The 23585-nt window shown below is 38.2% G+C and overlaps 1 protein-coding gene across 5 annotated transcripts in view; it reads left to right on the top strand.

Annotated features, from left to right (window-relative positions):
* Positions 1–23585, top strand: part of BEGAIN (brain enriched guanylate kinase associated) — a gene marked incomplete at its 5' end in the record, with an annotated part of 164064 nt that overhangs the window by 10637 nt on the left and 129842 nt on the right. The window contains one exon of one of the 5 annotated variants that reach the window (XM_084520126.1): positions 59–802. The exons of the other annotated variants lie outside the window; for them this stretch is intronic. Coding sequence (XP_084376252.1) covers positions 59–802 — 744 coding nt within the window. Of the gene's footprint in view, positions 1–58; positions 803–23585 lie in introns of those variants that run through there. 5 annotated transcript variants of the gene reach the window in all.

Genomic DNA, 23585 nt, shown 5'->3' with positions numbered 1-23585 from the left:
TACATGTGTGCCAGAAGCAGGAACTGATGTGGAGAGGGAAGTCTCTGGAGATTTGACAATGAACAGTTACTCAAAACGCTGCAGCTCCAGCGAGGATAGCTTTGAGTTACACGGCAGCACAAGGTCAGAAGCTAAAAGCTTTGTTAAAAGCAAAAATAAGGATGAAGGCTATCGACCCCATCGATCAAAGCATTGTCAGAAAGGGGGTGAGAAATCCCATGGACTGGAACACTCTTCTCTATATCCAGCAGAAGGAGGAAACGCCAGCCAAAAGCTCCAGAGGCAGAAGACAACACACAAGAAAAGCAGTTCCTCTGCATCTGACTTGAGCTTGGTGAGTCAAGGATCATCAAGTTCACTGTCTGTCGTGGAAGAAAAAATTGAAGCTAAACTCAAATTCTCTCAATTTATTAATGAAGTTACTTTCAGAGTGCTTGATCCCATGAGCCTGAGGTCATACCGAGCTGCTAAACTGAAAAATACCTTTCCATCCGGTGTGAGAAGCCTAGATGATTTACGTATTAAGAGAAAGTCTCCTGAAAGCTGGAAAGAGAACATTTTAGTTGGGAAAAGCAATCAAGAAATAGATTTAGACAGTCTGAAAAGTGACGACATTGTGGCTGGATCACGAACACGCAAATTAGAGAAGTCCTTGTCCCTGGATGCAGGTCCTTCTCTCGGGTCGCTTGGTAATGGTGCTTCATGCAAAACAAGATCTGGCTTGCCTGTAGAAATTATGATTTCTCAAAACAAAGAAATGCCAGCCACAAAATCCGCATCTCTGCCTAGAAGCACAAGCATGGTGAGCTCTCTCTCAAATCACTTCTTTCGGTCATGTGTGACAAGTACTTGTTCATTAATGTGACTATTTGAGCAGTGCTGCTGTCTGCCTGGGTGGGGTCTTACTTTGTACACAAACTTTTCTGCAGGATGGAAAAAAAAAAAAGGAGGGTTTTGTAGTAGCCGAAGAAATCAACTGTAGGGCGTATGAGGAAAAGGAAAGATAGGATACACCTCCCTATTCCTTTCCAGTCCTTTTTCATTGGTGTCTTAACAGAAGACTTCACAAGATCAAGTAAGAAAGGTAATCAGTTTATGCAGAAACTCCATTACCAGGTCAGCTCTAGCTAACCGGTCAGGGCACCCTCACAGTAAAACAGTTTAGCCTGCAGAGGGTTCTGTGACAGACCACTAAGGCAGTGAAGGTCAGCAGGTTAGAATTTGCTTGCTCAAGTATCTCTGCACTCAATAGGCATGTTCAGTTAGTATATTTAAATACCAGTGAGAGCTCTGACATACTGAAATTGTTAATAAGGTCTCTGGGTCTGGAGTTAATACATGTCATCTGATAACTTCTTTCCTATTTTTTCCCCCTTAAAATGAATAAATAAATAAATCTTAAACTGAAAAAGAAAATAAAGACAAATTGAAGCTTTCTTCTACAATCTGGCAAAAAAATATATTTATTTATTCTTATGAGATTCTTTGTATGGTTGAGGAAGGGATGTTTACATCTATGAAAGGGAGTGAAGGGAGATTGCTGTTCTTTGCTTGTATGGCACTGTCAGAATTCCTGAGCTGCCAAACCTTGAACTGAAATGTTATTGTGCCTCTAGAACAACCATTGTAACCCTGCTAGAACAGCTAGAACAATAAAAGTCAAGGTACTGTTATTTAAAACTATACATTTGCACATAGATGTTCTTAAAATGTGAGCTTCTATATCTCCATTATTCTTTAAAAAGTCTAATCAAATTTAAAAACAAAGAAACAAAAAGGTGTCTGTTTTCACATAGGATTACATAAAGTGGGAGAACATCCCAGTCTTAAGAATTTCATGCAATTTTCAGCAACCCAAGCTTAGGTTTTTATAGGATGTCCATGGATATTTTAATTATCATTTATCAACGATGGCCAAAGGAAGAAGAGGTGAAAGTTAATGTAACACAGAGAGAATTTGCACACTGTGTTGCATCTCCACTCCTCAATGTGGTCTGTTCTGCAAAGGGGTCAGAAGGCTCGAACCTGAGCCTATGGCAGGCTACAGTTTTTCACATTTCAATTAGCCATCTGTCGGAGGACCTTTTCCAATGGGCTTGCTCACACTATATAAATGGAAATGTCCAACCGATAAAGCGCTGACTAAATAGTCCCAAGTAATTCCAGTCGAGTAATGTAGGCATCACTCTACTCCAGTTTAAGCATCAGACTGCTCTAAGTCTAGTCATTTAAATTAAAGACACTAGTTACCAAACCTTATTTCAACAATGCCTCAGATTGCAGAGCTCAACATAAAAAAAAAGAAAGGGGGAAGGGGAGGTAATGAACCAGAACATGTTTGGCCACATCTAAAAATTCATGTCTCCCACATGCAAAAACTTTGACTTCAATGCAATTTATTTAGTGCTCACCTGAAGCTTGCCTAGTATAAAGAAAAAGGATAAGTGTACAGACAGCCTTGAGTGCCAATATTGTAAAGATATCTAAAAGGTACTTGGTTATATAATGTTCATTTGAATACATATATAAAACATTGACTAAATTTTTTTTCATGTGTTAGTTGCCAAGTTATTATTCATATGTAGAAGATAATCTTTGAGAGAAAGAAATAGATTAGGTTACATTGACTTAGATATAAAAAGAGCATAGCAGAAGTGTAACAACACAAGTCCTGAAGAGCATGAAAGAACTTGCTTGAAAGTTTGAGGTTAAGAAAGTTGAAACTGATAAAAATGAAAAGGTGAGTTAGAAGAAAAATGCTGTGACACTGTGACCTGTTATGTTTTCTGGACAACTGAGGTGTCCATAACTGTGCATGCACTACATTTGATAGATCTATATTAGATCCAGACCTACTACAGTGATTTTCAACTTTCAGACTTGTGAGAACTCTTGAAAACATTCAGGAACATTTCTTCAGCAAGTATTTATCATTTTGCAAACAACTGCAACTGAAATGACATCTCATCAAGAAAACATCTTCACTATAGATCTATGCAGAGGAACTTCCAGACAGCTAACAGTATCAAAAAGATACTCTTTTCAGTTAAATGGGGTTCTAATAGTAAAAAGCAATTACCAAATACAATGAACATGGCATTGCTATAGTCTACATATTTTTGCCACCCTGTCAGCATGATGAAATTATTTCTTATGTCTACGTATTGATCTAAATTTGGAGTTATTGGATAAATTAGCAGAAAAGCAAAATCATTTAACCAGATGAATACAAGCTCCTGAACCCACAACAATGCATAATGTGAGTGTGCACAACTCAAGACTCAGTCATACTTGTAGGCTGAAGTGAAATAACCAGTTCAATAGGCTTAAAAATGCAGGAAAAGGGTGAAAAGCATTGTGCACAATGAAAAGTGTTTCTCAGTACTGGGAAGAAATGCTTGTTGCAGTCTGTCAAAGGACAGATCAACACAGAGAGAAATGTCAGAGGGGCCAAACAATATGCATTTTCCTCTGATCGAGGGTATGTTTCACAGAAAAACAGGCAGGAAAACAGAAACATATCCCTGCTCCATAGGAACAAACTATGTTTGGAGAGCCAAGTCTTAGAATAATCTTGCTGCATCCATACAATATTGCACCCTAGAAGGTAGGGCAAACAATGGCTTATTATTATTACCCAGGTAGCATCATTGCATGAACACAGACTTTTTTTGAACTCAAAGTGATGCTTCTGTGTGGAAATTATGTGGGCTTTTCAACCTGGTTTGGCATCAGTTTCAGGGCTTCTTCTGTATTTGATATACTGCAGCTACTGAGCTAACTATGTCCCTGCTGGTCTCACATCTGCATCTATCCTCCATCTCTCAAATGAATTGCACTAGTCTCATCACCCAACTAAGGTTAATGCTAGACACCTGCCAGCACCAGGCACCTGGAGAGTCATTGATGACAGAGCCACCTCCTTTGTGATTTAGTCTAATGGGCCAAACACTGGATCCATAACAGTAATTCAATTCCCTCCTGTAGCCTTAGCAATGCTACCTGAAAGCAAAGTATTCATTCTTGCTCTAATTTCAGTCAATGTACACCCTAAAGTATTTGTTTTCTATAGCACTTGAGATGGAAGGGGAAAAATGCCTGTTAAAAAGGCTTGTATCCTTACAAAATGTAGATGACTGAAGCACAAGCTAGAATAACACTTGTTTTCATTCCTCTCATGGGTTCCACTGCAAGAAGAACATCTTAGCATGGAAATGGCTCTCTGCAAATGCAGAGGTCACCTATAAAAATAATACCTTCCCCAGAACTTCCCAGGCAAGAAGGAACTTGAGGCAGAGTAAGACTGTCTGCAAAAGCTGTAGTGGAATGTCAATACAGTAGAACATGCAACTAATCTCCATTTTCTAAAAATACTCAGTTCCTAGGGCATTCCATTTCTAATCTCATTGAAAGCGACAATTTATCCAATTTATCAAGGACAACTAGACAGCTATCCTTGTTGCTCTAGGTCAAGGCTACAAGAAAGAGCTGGTTATCCTTCCCCCTCTACTCTGCTCTGGTGAGACCCCATCTGGAGTACTGCATTCAGCCTTGGAACCCTCAGCATAAGAAACACATAGATCTATTACAGTGCATCCAGAGAAGGGCCACAAAGATGATCAGAGGGCTGGAGCAATTCTCCAGTGAAGAAAGGCTGAGAAAGTTGGAATTATTTAGCCTAGAGAAGAGAAGGCTCCAGGGACACCTTATTGCAGCCTTTCAATACTTAAAGAGGGCCTACAGGAAGGATGGGGAGAGACTTTTATCAGAGAGTGTTGAGACAGAACAAGTAGTGATGGCTTTAAACTAAAAAAGGGCAGGTTTAGATTAGATATAAGGAATAAATTATCCACTATGAGGGTGGTGAGGCACTGGAACAGGTTGCCCAGAGAAGTTGTGAATGCCCCATCCCTAGGGAATGGCCAGGTTCAAGGCCAGGTTGGATAGGGCTTTGATCTAGTGGAAGGCATCCCTGTCCACAGCAGGGGGATTGGAAACAGATGATCTTAAGGTCCCTTCCAACCCAAACCACTCTAGGATTTTATGATTCTATGAAAACTTTCAGTCCTCTTTCATTCCTTCCTCTCTACTATTGTGTTGTAAAAAAGGTAACTGCTTTGTTTTTGGAAGACTGCAAAGTCTTTCATTTACATTTACAGTCCATTCATGTTTACAAGTAAGATCTGGGTTCAAGTACTTCATAAAGGAAATTGTCTATCACTGACTGATGCACACAATCTGCTAACAGAGAAATAGTAAGAGGTGCCACCATAAGCACAGAGAGATTGATTTGTCCAGGTCAGCAATCAAGCCAGTAGCATAAAAATGGCCTGAAAAGTCTTCCTGTGTCCTATTTTCTGGTCTGTTCCTGCTTTTGTAGAGCTTTTTGTAGACAGGAAGGACAATAAAGAACCACCCTCAATAACAGAAATAATATGTCACTGATCCACAGCTCTGGTAACTCAAGGTTTCCAGAGGAAGGAAACCCTGCGAGAACTACATCAGATTCTTCAGTTCTTCAGCACACATGGCAGACCATCTCATTAAGGCCTCATATGAGTCTTATATGGCAGTGGAAAATGCCACATGACCACCTTTCCTGGCATCCTGGCCTCCCTCTTGTCATGCTAGCTCACATGACACTCACATGAGTAGAAGTTTCCTCCCTTCTGCCTTGCATATGGGAGACAACCCTCAGGCTTCCAATAGTCTCAAAATGTTTTGTCAAAATAGATATTAAGATACTAGGCTAAATTCTTTTACCATATACTTGACTGAGAGGAGATACTGGTGACTGCTTTTCACCATTTAGAGACATCAGTCAGTTTTCACATTTTTTTGCTTTAAACTCAATATCATACAAAGCAAACATAGCCACTTAGCTGCTGCCTAAATAAACCATAACAACTTCATGCTGTTGTTTTTTTCTCTCTCTACATATCCTATATGTTTGGTAACACTGTACAACAATCACAGGTCAAAATAATTGCACTTGAGTTAAATGACAACTTAAGTCAACTGGGGAAGCATTTGCTCAGTTCTTCGAAGGACCCTTCGTGCATCATCATCACTGTTGTTATCTCCTCCTGATACCAACACTGACTGTTTTTTTCTAATTCTGTACACAACTACTGTGAAATTGTTAACACTGGCTGCAATTGTAAGGAGCAGCATTGCAAATGTATGCAGATGTGTAGTCTTGGAGCTTCCAGGGTCAGTAAAGCTTCCCTGGTTGGTAAAGTAGCTTTACAACACCTCATGAGAGATAGGCAGCCAAATACTCAGCTACAAGATCTCATGAGCAAAACAAATGGCAGTGCTTTCTGACACACACTCCATCAAAGACAATTTCCTCTTCCATTGATCAAACTACCTTAAATATCTCTTCAACCTCTGAGAGGACTTGGCTATTTTAGGTTTGAAGCATGTAATAGTATTAGCTGAACCAGCAGCAGCCAACTAGGGGCAAGATGGAGCTCAGAAAAGACTTACAGTCTAAGTATTTACCCAACTTTGTCAGTTAAATATAGAGCATTGAATCCTCTCCTTCATTTTTATTTTTTTTTTTTTTTGTGACATTTATGGTACACTCACAAGATATTGGAAGCTAAGAAGGCCATGTGTGGTTTCATCTATAGTTAACACCTCTTGTCCCAATAATGTAGCGTTGACTCCTTTCCCATTGCTAAGAGGAGTGCAGCAGCCTTGTACTGTAGAAGAGATCAGCATAATGTTTTTAGAGCAGCAGATGTGACATCATTTTACAAGCAACAGTATGAGCAGATGGTGTTTAGAGAGTTCTCCTTTCCTGCTCTAAAACACCTCCGTTGGGTCACTAATGGATCCTTCGTCTAGTCGAACACAGTACATATATCTATAATGTTCCCAAGATGACGCATATGGTCATTTACAGCTTCTCAGCTCACCAAATACAAATTACATCAAAATTTTCTTTACAGAGCAAAGACATCTATAAGCCAGTACTCAACAGAGTAAGCTATTTATTCAAGACAGGTTAAAATAAAAAGTCTGAACTGCTTGACAATAAAAAGAATGTGATTTCAATGGAATTAAGTATCTCACTAAAAAAACTGCAGTTTTTGAAGTTAGGGTTTGTACTTGGTTTTCCCATCACCACCAACATTTTTAGAGGAGAAGGGAAGTAGCAAGTGACACAGGAGGGAAATGTTTGGATAAAGGAATGGAGATTACTACAATGCTGAATTTCAGCACAGGATTCAGGGCTCCATCCAGAACACAAAATCATTTGCCACCCAAATGTACTATTAGCTTTCAGTAGGGTGGCTACTCAGCCAGAGAAAAATGCTGAGAGCATGCACTTCACATTGATTTCGATATCTCTTGGCACCAGCCATACGAAAGCAACATTGGCAATCAAAAATGTTTAGTGTTCCTTTTCCAGCAATCTTTGTTAACATGACTTTCCTCCTTCCTTTGAGTTTGAAAATCACTTCTCAGTTGCACACTCTATCTTTGGGTGCCTTTAGAAAGAAATAGTTCTTTCAGAGTAATGGAAGCTACAACAGGCTTATAACAGTTACCATTAGCAGAGATGCCAGAAAAACTGCAGGGCCAGACAAGGGAAGGCAAAATAGTAAAAGGTAGAAGAGACCAATAGATCTTTCTTCTCTAGCCCAGGTTTGGTCTAAAAACCCTTCTGTGTAATTTATGACAACAGGTTTTAAAGGTGTTTCAAACCATTTTTCTTTTCATCCTTCAGAGAGCAGCCAGTGTTTGTCATGTTTATGAATTGATTTTTTTGCCCTGTTATAGCATGGCTTTGGTATAACACAAAAGCAGAAGGCCTCAGCATGCTGTGGCTCTCTCCCATAGACACATGCAATAATTAACACAACCATTTTGTCTGGTCAACATAGTGAAAATCTCTGAATATTGCCAAGAGAAGATTCAAGTGCAAGGCAATGCCCAGAGCCAGAGGTTGCTCTTATGTATTTTTTACTAATAATTGATATTTTTTCTCCATTCTTTCTACTGTTTTCAGTTCTATTAAAATTCTGCCCATTGATGTACTGCATGCAGTTAACAGAAACACAGATATAATCTTGCTTCCCTCCCCACCATGCTATACGTGACAAACTGAGTAAAAAATTCACTTCTTAGTATGAAACTAGCACAACATGCATTTGGGAGACATAATAGATAGAGAGTCAGTATTACATTAATCTCTGCCAAAGTTGCAATTGAAATACTTTGGTTTCTCTGTAGGTCTCGGTGCTCTGTGAGTTTTAGCAGAAACTGTAACATCATTCTGCACAACAGAAAATGTAACGTTAAAACTTTGACACACAATGAGACCAAAAATTTCAAGAGCAGAATCTTTTATGAGTTGGAGGGTGAATTGTTTGATATTAGATGTGGGCCTCAGTGAAATGAAGCCTACCTGCCCCAGCACCATGCACTCATGTCTCAGAATATCAGAAACTGTGGACATTGACCTGAAGCCTGGTAAGGAAAAAGATCACAATTAGGAAGTTCTTTTCTATTTGTAAAATATGCATCTTTTCATAAAGTTCGACAAAAATGGCCTTTTCACAGACTAGCTAAAACATTTGTTTCAATGACTTCCTCTTTGCAAAGGGATTTTAATTTGACCTTCTCAAATGAAACTCTTCAGTTCCAGGAGTTTTAGATGACAGAAAAACACATCTTGTCAATAAGAAAGAAGCAGCAGATGCCATAAATTTTGGCTTTAAAAGTCTCCCATGATATTCTCATAAGCAATCCAGGAAAACACAGGGAAAAATATTTAAAGGTAGATATAAAACTGGTTGGAAAAAATTATTGAGAGGGTAGTTCATAATATTCAGTCATGAGTGGGGTGTCAGTGGGACCAATATTAGCAATCAAATGCATTTGCTTTCAGATATCACTACAGACAATAACTAAAGCATACAATCCTTCTCATTTGATTGATTTAGAAACTACAGCAGTGCACTTATGTCCCTGTGTAATGATCTTGAGAGGATGCTTGTGAAATTTCCAAAATAATGACTTTTTTTACTTAAAATCTTACTTTTTTTACTGAATTGTTACTGAATTTAAAGGAAGGTTTCCCACTTCTGAAGATCATCCTTGGTGGAAAAACCTTCAAGGTTTTTCTTGTTTGTTTGTTTGTTTTGTTTGTTTTTGTTTGATTTTTTTTTTTTTTTTTTCTGTATTTTAGTAAAGGCATTCAGTCCCTAGACTGGACAGAAGATTTTTGTCAGTTCATCTACATCTCAATGTGACCCCATTCCTCAAATCACTGTTAATCTGAAAACAATTCTGTTTCTTTTTCCAATAGTAAAAGGTTGTTCCTTTTAGAACTTGTTGGGAGCTTAATGTTGGAAACATTCACATTCACATACCTACTGCTAGCTTGTAGATAGTAGCCAGCATAGCCTTCTGTTCAGAAACTGTTGGCCAATAGCTCCCCGTTTCTGACAGTAAATACAATGTCTGCAAGGATAAACAAAAATAATTCAAATTCACATCTGTATCAATAGAGCTTGTGAGCTGCCTGTGTTAATATCTGATGTATCTGTTTGTTAGACATTGGAACAGGCTGCCCAGGGAAGTGGTGGAGTCACCATCCCTGGAAGTCTTCAAAAGATGTTTAGATGTAGAGTTTAGGGATATGGTTTAGTGGGGACTGTTAGCGTTAGGTCAGAGGTTGGACTCGATGATCTTGAGGTCTCTTCCAACCTAGAAATTCTGTGATTCTGTGATTCTGTGTTAAGATGGCTATGAATGAACATTGGTATGGCAGTCTCTGCCTTCTGCTCAGATAATGAGAGCATTAAAAAAAAAAAAAAAAAGGAATTAATATTATTGTTCATTTAGCAACATGTTGAAATGGCTTCTTCACACAGCAACATTTATTATATTAGAAATAAAGACATTTGCCCCAAAGAACTGCTATTCCCTAGTTAACTATATTAACAAAGCCTTGCTGCGTTAATATGGTTAAAATGAGCAGCTGTTGAGAATTCAAAAACTAGTTTGCAACCACTTATTTCTACAGCAGTCAGCCAAACCTTCACACCACTTGCTTCGCCTGAGCTATGAGCTCACAGTACTAGACACAACCTATTTCTGGAGACTCAGAGCTGAATCATAGTTTTGCAACAAGAAAAGTGGGACAGCCAGTAAGCCAGCAGCAGGAAACAAAACGCCAGTGGCCAGTGGGGTCTGTGCTGTGAAGGAAGAAATGGTGAACACTGTGTGGGACTGGAGGGCACCAGTATGCCATAATGGTCCTGAATGCCTGGAGGCCTGTGTCTCTGCCCACAGCCCAGGAGCACATGCCCCAGGGCCACCAGCTGTTGCCCGAGCATGGCTGCAGAAGGGCAGGTCTCCAGCTCCTCACTGCTAGGCCCTGCCTATCTGCCCAGCCACGGGCCCTGCTGAGCCTGGCCCACCTACAGGCTCATGTCCCAGCCTGGCCCTGTCCCCTGGGAGGTGCCTAATGCTGGGGCTGCCCTGGTTCCCCTTAATTGCCCTGCTCCTGAGTGGGGTGGTGGGACATGTCCCGGTTGGCAGGGCCTGCCTTAAGAGACTCTTAGAGAGCTGACAATCCCCAGCAAGCCCCAAGCCATGCAGTGCCCTGACAGCAAGAAGGCAAATAGGGTACATGGGGACACTCCTGCCACCACAGCAGAGTCAATTCATGAACAACAGTAAAAGATAAAATACATCCCAGTGCATGAGAGGTTATCACAAGAAGAAAAGAGAATTGCTGTACTGAAAATACTACAAAGCCAGGGTTACTCACTCTTCATTGGGAATTTAAATGGAATAACAAATTGTTAACAAAACTCATTTTGTTAACAATTTTATTAATTGTTAAATAACAATTAATAAAATTGTCTTTATGACTGCCTATATTTAGCAGTAAAATACTGAAAAGGCTGTTCTTTGGTCTTGTATATACCCACTTTCTCCACTTTCTGGTATTTTGAGGTTTCCTCTTGGTTCTTGTTTAGATGTTGTAGTAAACATAAAATGGACGCTAAACCAGTCAGCAAAGTTACATGATGAAAGCATACAGTCCATTACAATCAATGCAGTTAATTAAAAATACAATTAAAAAAGAAACAGTGATGAGAATTGGAACACAATAAATAATTAAAACAAAATTAGTTTGGCTCTTTTGCTGAGCCAGACTCTGTCCCCAGTTAAAACTAAATGGCTTTCTACTGCATTGGTAGCTACAATAGCAAATCTGACATAGCTATCAATTCTCCTACCAGTACTGTGGTATAAGTGCGAAAGCCCTGCATCCTACCTTCTTCTTGCTCTACCATCTTCCACAGCCAATCTGCCACTCAACTCCCATCACCATAAGACTGGGACCTGGACTGAAGAATTGAAAATACAGAGCAGGAAAGGAGAGTATGGTGGTAGAAAATAACAACAACAACAAAATGTTAATTGTTACAACAAAATATGAAACATTCCTCTACAGCTGCAGATAAACTGTTGGTAAATTATTATTTATATGTTTATTTATTTTGGGAATAGGCAAGTGCAGAAAGGACCAAGGCCATTATGCACTCAAGCTACTGGCAGCTTATTTTTACCTATTCTGGAGTGTAGGAATTGGCATTGCAGAAAGCAGCCTGGGAAGGAAAGAGGCTTTGTTCCTCAAACACCAGGCCTTCAGAAAAAATGCTGGGTACTAACATAGCTAACTGCTTCATTTCCGAGCTCAGGTCTGCAGGAATCATTTTTACAGGTTATTGTGTCTCTGTTTGATATTACCACAGCAGTGTTACAGCTCTATAAATTGTGTATTGACAGCTGTGGTTGGTTTCCTGCTTTTCTTGTATTCATTCATATCTTAAGTGTTCTTTCCTTCCTTGAAGGAAATAAATCTCTCCCCTGAGTTGGCAAATGTTAGTGACAAAAAGCAGGGTGCTGAGAAGAAAGTTTCAGTTTTCATTTTCTCAATGCATAACATCTCCAGTTCTTTGAGAAGGAAGAAACAAATGAGCCCTTCTGGCTGAGTCACTATTTAATAACATAATAATTAGCTAAACATCATGAAAACTAGGAATTAAGTATTTTCCACTCTTATTGGACTTCTGTCATCAGAAGAAAAACAACATGTAACTCTTCTAGTAACTTGGTTATTTTAGTACCACAGATCAATAGCTTGATTCTCACATTTCTCAAAACTATGAATCCTAATAGCAATAATAAATATTAGCATGTGCCCTCAAAGCTGTAATGGAATTTCACAAAGGCGTATGCACACTGTGTACACTGCTTTAGTATGTCAGGAGGAACAAATGTCTTTTAAATCCTGACTTTCTGTTGAACAACAGTTAAGACCACAGCTGTTCCAATGCTGATTGCTTTGTGTAGTGACAGCTCTTTTTTCAGATATGCGTTATTGAAAAATGTAGGTAAAACTGTAGATTTATAGGGTTTACAACTACATGTGAGACCCTTCTTTTAAATCTGAACAATAATGGAAGCTCCTGAGGTCGGTAAAAGTTTTTCTGAGATGGTCAAAACAAGGGAGGGCATAATACTGGCCTTTCTTACAATTGCCTCCACTGGTTTACTATGTAACTTTAGATAAAAGCCCATCTTGGACCTGTCTCCCTTTCCCTATATGCAATATTAGAATTATAGTATTATGGATCATAGAATGTCTAGAGTTGGAGAGCACCCACAAAGATCGTTGAGTCTGACTCCTGGGTCCACACAGAACTACCTAAAAATTAAACCACGTGTCTAAGAGTGTTGTTGTCTAAACACTTCTTATACTCCAGGAGGCTTGGTGCTGTGGCCACTTTCTAGGTTACTTACCAAATATAAAACCAATATTTTTTTTCTAAATTGTTTAAGAGCTTATCTGTTCTTACCGTTCTTAAGTGTTCATGCCCTGCTTTGGTTTTCTTCAAAACCAAAGGTAATTACTTTGAGAGCACTGAGTGCAGTGTGGTTGGAGATATCAAGGTATAGCACTGCAAGATGTTCATAGCTAAGCCACTATTTTAGTTTAGTGGCAGCAACAAGATAAACCATCTTGAGGCACTGAGGGACAACCAAAACTTGTGCTTACTGTCACAATATCTCAATACCTAAGTAACTGCTTATTTCACTCCTCCGTTTCCTAAAAATATTTGACGTGACCAGCCCTTTTGCAGAGGGGTGTTTTTCACAAGTGTCACTCCCAGATTCTTTCAGGAAACAGACATGCATTCCTGAAAAGAATGATCTGTTTCCACAAATCTCTGTACGCCTATCTTTTTTTACTAGAGCAGACAGGCTGACAGTGAATTGTGACACTAATGCCTTTTCATTATTTCACATTTAGTATAGCTTATGGACCCCCTAGCCATAACAGTTTTACAAAAGAATGTATATGTGCCTCTAGGATGACAAGAAGAAAAAAAAATAGTGAATGAATTGCTTCTAGATTGCTTCAGTTTGTTGAAAGGAAAATTTCTGTACAGCATTAAACAGCTTTTAGCTCCAGACCAGTAAGTCTGGTTCTTTCCAAAGTTACCTATACCCTGTTACGACATTTAACTCATTCTTTTCTTTCAGATCAGGGCCTCATCTCTGCAAGCCTTAATAATGGCACAGGAGTGTTATATTTGCTGGGCAGATTTCTTGGTTATCAAATATAACATTTTCCAAGTTGGATGTGCATACATATATCTGCAATGCTTTCGTCATTGGTCTTGTAAGGGTACCTAAAGCTATGAACCCTCATGTACGCCATCTAAATTTCTTTCCCTGAATAAATGATCATTTTGTACTTAAGTAATTCCAGTGGGGCTGCAGATAACTAAAAATTAAATCAAGTCATTTTCTCACCAGTAATGGCACTATTCACACATTTTCTCCAATCACTCTTTGACTCTTAGGCTATCCAGGTCTTCCTTGGCCTTCTGTATTGGCACATTCAGATTTTTCCCAGAAACATGACTAGCAGGATAATTGGGTACTTCTTGCATTTTTCTTTGGGCTTTTTTGAGTTTCTCTACCACTTAGCAGTTATCTTCCAACACTTTCTGAGTTGTTTTGGATCTTTGTCCCCTTTTCATTGTCCCTTTTCATTTAACAGTTCTTCCATAAAACAAGGAACTGACCATGTTTTACACAATACAAGATACTTCTTGTTCTGGCTCAACTATACATTTTATCATTTCCTTTTTCTTATGTACCCATATATATCACCTATCTTTAACTCTTTGCCTTCCATTATTTGTAACTTTAATTTATGTGCTGATGATAGCAATGTTTCTGAACTCCCAAAGCTTGTGATCTAATATCAAAATAACAATGTCTTTTTTTTTTTTTGCTTTCTAGTTGCTGATCTGTTTATTTTCTATTGCAGTGTCACTTTCTCAGCTGGACTTGTACTTTTGTCACTATTCTGTTTGTCAAGAACATACATAACATGGTGCTTTCAGACTTTCCCAAGGAATTCATGAAATACTCTATCACTTACTTGCAGATGTGATTATCTTTATATTAGGTCTAATTCAACCCAGCTCTTGCCTGATAATGTTTATCTTTATTCTTGCTGCTTTCAACATTTTTCAATTCTCAGTTTATATATGTAATGTCAGTGCACTGTCAACCCCTCAAAACCTTGATCTACATGGAATGACTTTCATAACATGGCAAATTTAGCTGTCTTGTGTAAGGTTTGTCCTGAGTCCTCCTGCAGCTAGTGACATTTGCTCCAGCCACATCCCAGGACTCACAGCCTTTCTGAACTGGGAGGCCACTGCAGTTCAGACTGAGCTCAGTCACAGACATTCTATATTTGTACTCTCCTTTTATAGCTCAAAGTTAAAAATATCTTACGTTTTTATGCCAAATACAGTGCTCAAACCCCTGTAATGCAGTTTTACAGTTAAATTACTGTGTCTGGATTAACTGGAAATTATTAACTTTAGAACAAGTGCAGAAGACCTTACTACTGTCAAAAATAAATCTACATTCTGATTATATTGCTTTCCATCAAATACACCATAAAAATATTTTCCATTTGTCTTTTGTATTTTCCAAAATTCCTGGATCTAGCAGACCCCAGTACAGCTCTGATCCTGTCATGTTTTCTGTATTTTTTTTTTATATTTAATATAAAAAATATATTTTATATTTTTTATATTTATATTTATATTTATTTATTTTTATATTTATTTATTTTATATATATTTACAACTTCTGCAGTGGGATTTTCCATGATTGCTTTGGGCCTACAGTACTTCAAATAAATTCTCTTTAGTCTGTGATGCATTCCTACCTGTCTCCACTTAAGAGAACACTGGCATGTTTGTGTTTTATTTAACACTTTACCTCTCAAAATATCAACAGGAACAAAACACACACAAACACCAAAGTGAAATGGGGGGGGGGGAGTAAGAAAAAAGAATGATAAAACATATCATATATTATACTATTATACTATTCATATACTTTTGACATAAAAGCCTGAAATTACCTATCAGTGGATGGGTTTTCAGTAACACAGATTTTTTTTTTTTTTTGGGGGGGGGTGGGGTGGGAATATGCTTTGAGGATTATGACAGATATTTTAAGTAGGAAAGACTAATGATTCTTGTGCTGTTATTATCAGTATAATAAAACATGTCCTCCATGGAGCCGCTCATTACTTAGTTGTAAAGTCAAAGGCAAAGCAGTAGGCTTTGGGTATCCACTCTTGTAAACACTGATGGCCATTGTGCCTTCTGATGTGTTAGATGATGCAGGCAAGCAATTACTTGCACGTTCTTGGAGTCACATGCAAATGTGACTTCCTTATTATGTGGGTTGTATACCAAAACTGGATGAGATGCATGACACTGATACATACTACAGGTAACAGGGGCATAGTTTTGGGAAGGACTCCTTGGGGGTTGATGGTGGTTTCCCTGGGGTCTCATCACTTTTATGTGAGTCCCAGCCCTGTCAGCTTGGCAACCTGGTAAGCCTGCAGCAGCCCTCATAAGCTCATCTCTCCCCTGGAGACAGATTCAGATCATGACAAACCCCTGCTGCCATATGCCCTCCTGCCCTTATCAGCACCAGTGCTGCCCTTGAGCTTCTCAATCCTGCAATGCTCTAGAAAGCATCTGGTTACAGCTCTTGTGAACACACAGAAAGTTTATGTATAAATCAGGGAGCAGGGCACATGCTCTGTAGTCCACATTTGTCTAAACCTTTAATTTCCTAATGGTAAAGGATGATGCAGCTTTAATAGTTTGGAACCATGGGAGAAAACCTGGCACAGCTAGCAACCTTTGCAGACAACATCATTTGCATAATTTTACCAAGAATTAGATGCTTTAATTTCTGATGATAAAGAATGTTAACAATTCCCTTTGGTTAAAAATAGCTTGCTCCTGTGACTTTTTGGTTATTAATAGTTTACCCAGCATTGATTTGAAACATTTTGATTAATGTTCATAACTTCAAAGCCTTCGATTTGATCATTTATTTAACTAAACTACTTAGTATAGAGGTAAGAATGTCTTCAAAGCAATAGCTTGTTTAAAACTCCATCTACATACGTTATTAATTAGATGCGACTTGTAATCTTTTGGAATAGCTGGCTTTAAAATGTTTCAAAAATCTTGCTACATTTCTTCTTCTCTCTCTCTCTTTGTTAATGTCACCATGCCATTCCATTTGGTTCTTTTGGGAAAAGGTCTCTCTTTTGTGAAGAGGCCTTTCTTTACACTGTCTATACTTTTTAAATATCTTTTTTTTTTTTTTTTCTTCCAAAATTTGAGTAATTTTCTCAAGAATTCTGAATGGGAATCTCAGTATTTATTCACTAATGCTGTCTTGTCTTTAGGCTATCTATCTGATAACACATACTTAAGTAGGAGAATTTATGACTTTCTTTGCCTACGAGGAGCGGCTGAGGGAGCTGGGCTTGTTCAGCCTGGAGAAAAGGAGGCTCAGGGGTGACCTTATTGCTCTTTACAGATACCTTAAAGGAGGCTGTAGCGAGGTGGGGGTTGGTCTATTCTCCCACGTGCCTGGTGACAGGACGAGGGGGAATGGGCTTAAGTTGAGCCAGGGGAGTTTTAGGTTGGATGTTAGGAAGAACTTCTTTACCGAAAGGGTTGTTAGACATCGGAACAGGCTGCCCAGGGAAGTGGTGGAGTCACCATCCCTGGAAGTCTTCAAAAGACGTTTAGATGTAGAGCTTAGGGATATGGTTTAGTGGGGACTGTTAGCGTTAGGTCAGAGGTTGGACTCGATGATCTTGAGGTCTCTTCCAACCTAGAAATTCTGTGATTCTGTGATTCTGTGATTCTGTGATATTAATTTCAAGGAATTTTCCATGCTCCTGTTATCAAATACATGTTCCCAGTAATCCTGATTCCATGACACATAAGACTTCAGGTTCTGCTCTGTCACACTCTGTCTTCTACAACTGTCCTGCTGTGCTTTTTAATGGAGGGAAAAAAACAGCTGCCTGTTCTACACGAAAGCAACAGGGTGCCTCACTCTGGTCCCCAATCTGAACAGACAGGGACCAGAAACAAAGGACACCCCTAATAGGCAGCAATTGCATAGTCCTTATGGAGTCTGAGTCTCACTTTATGCTGCTAAAAAGGTTGTAACAACTCAGTTCTCAGTCTGGGTCTTGCATAGTCATAGCAGGTTAGGAGGAAAGATTAAAAGTATGTTTTTTCCAGAGTTCTATAAAACCTCATCACTTTGATAAGAAGTACAGTGCTGTTTCTATCTATTCCTGCCAACATTTTCAGCTTCACACTCTGGCCAACACTCCCCAAATGACTGATGAGCTTAAAGGAGCAGCTGTAACAATCTTTGAAAGGCATTTGATTTAATACGACACGATGCTTTTCTTTTAAAAATGTACAGAGCTATACAATAGCAGTAAAACCCATTTTCAGTGACTAACAGATCTTAAAAGGATTGCTTCAAAGGAAATCACCGTACAAGGTTCTCAGAAATTAAGCCTAACAATATTAAGCCTTTTCATTAGTGATTGCAAGGTAAACCTTTTAAATAATTATTAATTTATTATTAATTCATGGATAATGTAAATATTGACAGTGTGGTAAACAATAATGAGATCACAGGAAATGGTGATCTCACTTTTATTTTTAGGGAAAAAATAGTATAATCAATGATAAAATTATAAATCTAGGTACAAGAAAGAAAGTTAATGCTTTTGGATTAGGAGACTGTAAAACTGAGACTGTGGAGGATCAATAAGGGTCCTGACTATATAGCTAAAAAGAAGTTAACGTAATGTTGGATATAAACCTAGAAGGATAGGAGTGTTAAAGAGATATTTTCCTATCTGTGCATAGAATAAACAAGATCAGTAGCAGAAAGACTGACAAAAATAAATAAATAATCAAGGATGGTATTGAAGAATTATCCAAGAATTATCCAGCACCAAAAGAAATTCATATGTGATTGGAAATGAATTAAAGGAGAATGTGCTCCATGGTCCTTACCACAGAGGTAAGGATGGGTTTTGTGTAATTCCCCATCTCTTCATCTAAAATGTGTCTTAAAGTTAGTTCTCAAGTTATTCCAGGAGACTGCATGTGCCACATTTCCTGGGTACTGAGAAGCTCTGTAGAAAAGATGAGCCCCTGTAAGACTCAAGAAGTCAGAAAGTCTTGAGAAAGTGGTAAAGTTTTGCTGTTACACAAAACAAGCTAAGAAAAGAAAGTGTAGGACTAAGTGGCTCAAAAGGTTAATAAAAGTTAAAGATTAATAATAGGTTAGCACAAAGACTACTGAGTCATACTGTAGCAATAATAAGGTATGAAAAGCAGCTGAAGAATGAAGAAAAAACAAACAAACAAACAAAAAAAAACATTAAGGATAAAACAAACTTATTTGGAAAAATCAAGAGATGATAGATTTTGAAGTGAACTAACAGAACTGAGAAAATGTGTAGCACAAGGGAAGGCAAAAAATCAGTAGTGACAAATGCAAGTGCACTTGGTGGCAAAAAGTCTAAATTTTCTGGGGGGAAAGAGGCAGGAATAGAACAAAAAGCCCTTATGAAAAAAACAGTAGGAACATTTGCACATGAAGGTAGAGAAAATGTAACTTTTGTAACCATATCACTCCAGTCTAGAGAAATGAAAAAAAAAAAATAAATCTGATCTTCATCTTGCTAACACTAGGCAGAAGCAGAAAGCTTTTAGGACAGGAACAAAAAATCTTTCTCTTCTTTAGGAAGAGACAGCAAAAATAACGGATGAAGTTTAGGAGGAATATATACAAAACCGGTGGTAGAAAAATGATTGTCAGCCGTTCCAGTTTCTAACTTCTTAATACAAGAATGAAAGACTAAAATGACACAGGAAAAAAAAAAAAAAAAAAAAAAAAAAAAAAAAAAAAAAGATCAAAAGATGTTTTTTAAACACAAAGTTTCATATGAAGCTCATTGTCACAATCACTGTCACAAAACAATCTGAAGGTCTAAAAGATCAATAGAAATCAGAGTAAAGTTAGATGTTTATCTGAAAGTATACATGTATATAAGTCCTCAGAAAGCAGGGTATAATCCAAAGTCTACCTGACAGGAGTTAGAAAGTTAATTCCTACTTCTTCTAGGATATTCCATAATTGCTCACTTCATACATTTCCTTCTGAAACACTAGGGATCAGACCTTTAGTTTTGATAATGTGCTTCTATGAGCCACAAATTCCAAAAATACACCTCTGGAGACCACTAACATGAAAGATTAGGAAAGAGAGGAGTGTTTAGGTCAACACCAAGACAGCCCTACAGAGTAGTAACCAAACAGCGAAGGATGCACAATGTCCTTATTACACATTGTAGCAGGGCTATTCTAGCTTTGAAAACAGAAGGATATAAACAAGCAATGTTTGCAGGGCAAGAGAGCTTCTATTGGGCTAAGCAATACAGTTGGGGAAAGAAAACAATAACCAAAGCAGCCTCTCTATGTGTTTAAAACTTTGTTTCTTCCAAATAAAGTTTCAGGAACATCATGGCTTTTCTGTTTGCTTCTCACAATGTACCAACCACTGTAATAAAATATATTAATTCTCCCTATAAAACTTGACTACCTCATTTCATATGTGCCAGTTATTGCTCTAAAGAGAAAAAATCAGCTTTGCTTTCCGAAAGAATGACCTGACAGCATGAAATATTTCTTTCTGAGGGCTCATTTGGCTCTATACTCATAGCCAGGCTGCCAGACTGACCTCATTGCAGCCTAGAGGGGAGCTGATCCTGACAGCCCTTTCTAGTGATGTCTGAAGTACAGGCTTACAGGCAAATCCTTATTATCCCCTTTGGTTTAAGAGAGAAGAGTGATGTCGTCCTCTCCCTGATAAATACTAATATCAAACTGGAAGTTTAACTGAATTCTCTGCCCCAAAGGAATTTGCCTGTTGGATGAAACTCTGGAAACTGTTGAATCAAATACCAAAAATCACACAGAGATCAATAGAGCCAGAATTTCAGTCTATAAATTTAGATCCTATCCCAGTTGAAAAAGAACATCAGAGGGTGGGCTTTCTCTGACTGGCTCTGGCATTTTCATACAGTGTATGTGGGGGGGAAAAAAAAAAAAAAAAAAAAAAAAAAAAGGCTTATGGCATGTTGATTGTAATTATGTAGTTATGTTATATACTAAAAATTCTATTTTGACTGCTAAGCATTTTATTTTCCATTTACTCCTAGGTTTTCTACACATGCCCTTTTTAACCCTTTCTTTATTTTAGTTAGTTATCTCACTCTCTTTAATTTCATGCTTCATCTGAAGTTTTTGGTTCAACGTATTCTTTATTCTGTCACACTGGGGGTGACAGTGCTTCTTTCTTGATTCTCTTCCCTCAGTGCCTCATGTTTACACTGTTAAAAGAAGAAATGTACAACCGTTTGAGATGATAATATTCTACTGTGAGGCTCAAATTCTCCCTGTGACTCTTTACTTTCTGGACATCCAGAAAGATATTTTAAGAAAACACCATTATGCACTATGTAGTTGCTTATTAAGCTTTGCTGTTTATCAGTCTGCATGTCCCCATTTGATCAGGCTGACTAATTTCTCAAGCAGATTTGCAGAACTACAATTCCATCTACTTGGCTACAAAGCATTTGGCAAATGCATAGCTTTCCTTTGTTTATTTCTGTCTGATATTCACAACCTTATTCTCACACCTAAGATCACTACTGATAAATTTGTGCATTCAGTTTAATTTATTCCTATTTAATGCGTTGTATCTCTGCCATAGTCAGGTATAAGTGCTTTACAGATATGACACTCTTCCAGAATTTTTCACTGAGTCCAACTCTTTTTGTCTCTGAAGATTTCACAGTCCTTGGTCCTTTTCCCCTCTGAATGTGTACAATTTTGAGAAGAGTTGTTTAAAACCATTGTTTTACATGTAGGAATACAAGGAGACTAAGACCCAAATCCATCTTCCAACTAGTCCCATTGTCACACTAAGAATGAGTTGGAAAGTAAAATTTTGAAAGTTAGATGAAATGGAGTCTTAAAACATAGCAACATCTTTCCCTCCTTGATACAAAAATTCCATTTAAATGGAAAACAAAAGCTTTAATACATACTAAATACATTTCAGTTTATAGAGCTTAACAAGATGAATCTTTATGATTTATGTTTTCCTGGCCTTTTTTGTCAAACCACTGCAGAAGTAATATAGCTATCCCAGCTGAAATAGGATTAGAATCGCAACTGTTGTTGCATGAGTTGCTAAATAAATACGCAGGAAAAAAGGAATGACATTTGTAATGCAGGTACACTATAAGCTATAGGATAGATTGAGGTTTAGACCCCAAGCCCCCAAATGTGAGTACAGTTAATTATATTTACAATAGCAGAGTCCAGGAGGCTTACTGAAAGTCAGAAAGGAAATGTAAAGTAGATGAAGGAATTGAACCCAGGTTGCTAGCATCCCCTTTGCTGTTCAAACACTAATCCCCTTTTCAGATGACTTCTTAAAGGAAAGTCAGTATGTCTTCATTTAACCTTGACTGCAAAGCCAGCATGCGGTGACACTATTTATAGAGCATTGCTCATTAATTTATTAGGGTCCCACTCAGACATTTCTAGTTTCTCCAAACCTGTGCAATCTCCTTGAGGCTCTGTAAGGAACTGTCCTTGTTTTTCTCTACAAATTTGTCTTTCTGATGACCAAACCTGCCATTCCTTTAGTAATGATGGACATAACACAGTTCTAAAGATGCCTTTGAAATAATAACAACTGAAAAAAGCGCCCTCAGAACAGCAATTCTGATGGCACTGGAGGAAATCCCCCTTGACTCTCACTCTCTTTCCATTTGTATCTCCCCAGAAGCTGTACTGGAGTAATTAACCAGGACTTTCTAGCTATAGTCCTATTGATGTGGCCTGTTCAGCACCCTTCATTGCCACTTGGCAAGGGCAAACCTTCCCTGGCCCATGTTAAAAGCCTTTCAGTACTCAGGGTCCAGTGATTTCCTGTTGACATCAGGTGAAAGCTGTTCTGTAATGGCTCAGCAGCTCCATTCCTCAGGAAAGGCCTTTCTGTTCCTGACTTATCGTTGCCAGGTATTCACCAGAAAACCATGAGCCCAGCAAAGCACTGTATGGTGCATTATTAAGGTGGCAATACTTCTTTCACAAATTTCATCACTGCAACATGACATTTTTGCAAGTGTAGGCTGTTGTTATTTGATACCTCCTGTTCTTCTCCTCTCTATACCACTTTGGTAGGCTCTCCTTATGTTTCAGTCTCTTTTTCTTGTCTCAATGGCAGCCACCTGGGATGCAAACAGAAGACTGACCTCGGTCAATAGCACTGCTTCACATATGGTCTGTGGTTCAGAAATCATTTAGGGTCACAAAGGAGGACAGTCTGTATAGCATGTCTGGATATAACAAGAAATCAAATAACTTGTCCCCTGATGTGGGGACAAGTTTTTCAGTTGTGCTAAATAGAAAGATGCAGGCAATAAGAAGAAAAGTTTTTTGTTGAGTAGAGGAAAAAAAAAAAATCTCTTACAGTCATGAAATTCCACCATCATTTGTGCTATTTAAGAGAGAGAATAAAAATAAAGAAAAAAAGCCAGTTTATGATTTTTTTTTTTAATTTCCTTTTTATTTTCTTTACTTATAAATCCAATTTATAGGTAGCTTACCTCTTGGACCATTATAGTAATCACCTGACTGGCAGTGTCTTTTGACAACATCAAAGAACTCACAGAAGAAAATTTCCTTGCCTTTGCAGTAACTTCTGAAAGGACACAATAACAGAACACACAAGCACACAAACATCTACAATACTTCTTAGTGGTTTCAGAAATCTAGAAGATCTAGAAGTACCTGGTTTTGTTACTCCAAAAAGGCCACAGTCCTCAGTTATAGAGGACTTCATTACCTGAGGATCCCCCTCCACTTCACTGTAGCTTTGCTTACTGATTACAAGCACAGAAATTAGTGGCAGCTCTTTTCAACATGCTGCGAATAGATGTGCTTTAAATAGAAGGAAAGTTCCCTTCCCTGTTGCACTCAAAGAGCTCAGACAAGTCTGCTATGGAGGAGACAGAC

This window comes from Aythya ferina, assembly GCF_964211825.1.
Source record: "Aythya ferina genome assembly, chromosome: 5".
Classification (NCBI taxonomy): Eukaryota; Metazoa; Chordata; class Aves; order Anseriformes; family Anatidae; genus Aythya; species Aythya ferina.
The sequence above is the reverse complement of the archived record's forward strand: the minus strand, read 5'-3'. Positions and strand labels throughout refer to the sequence as shown.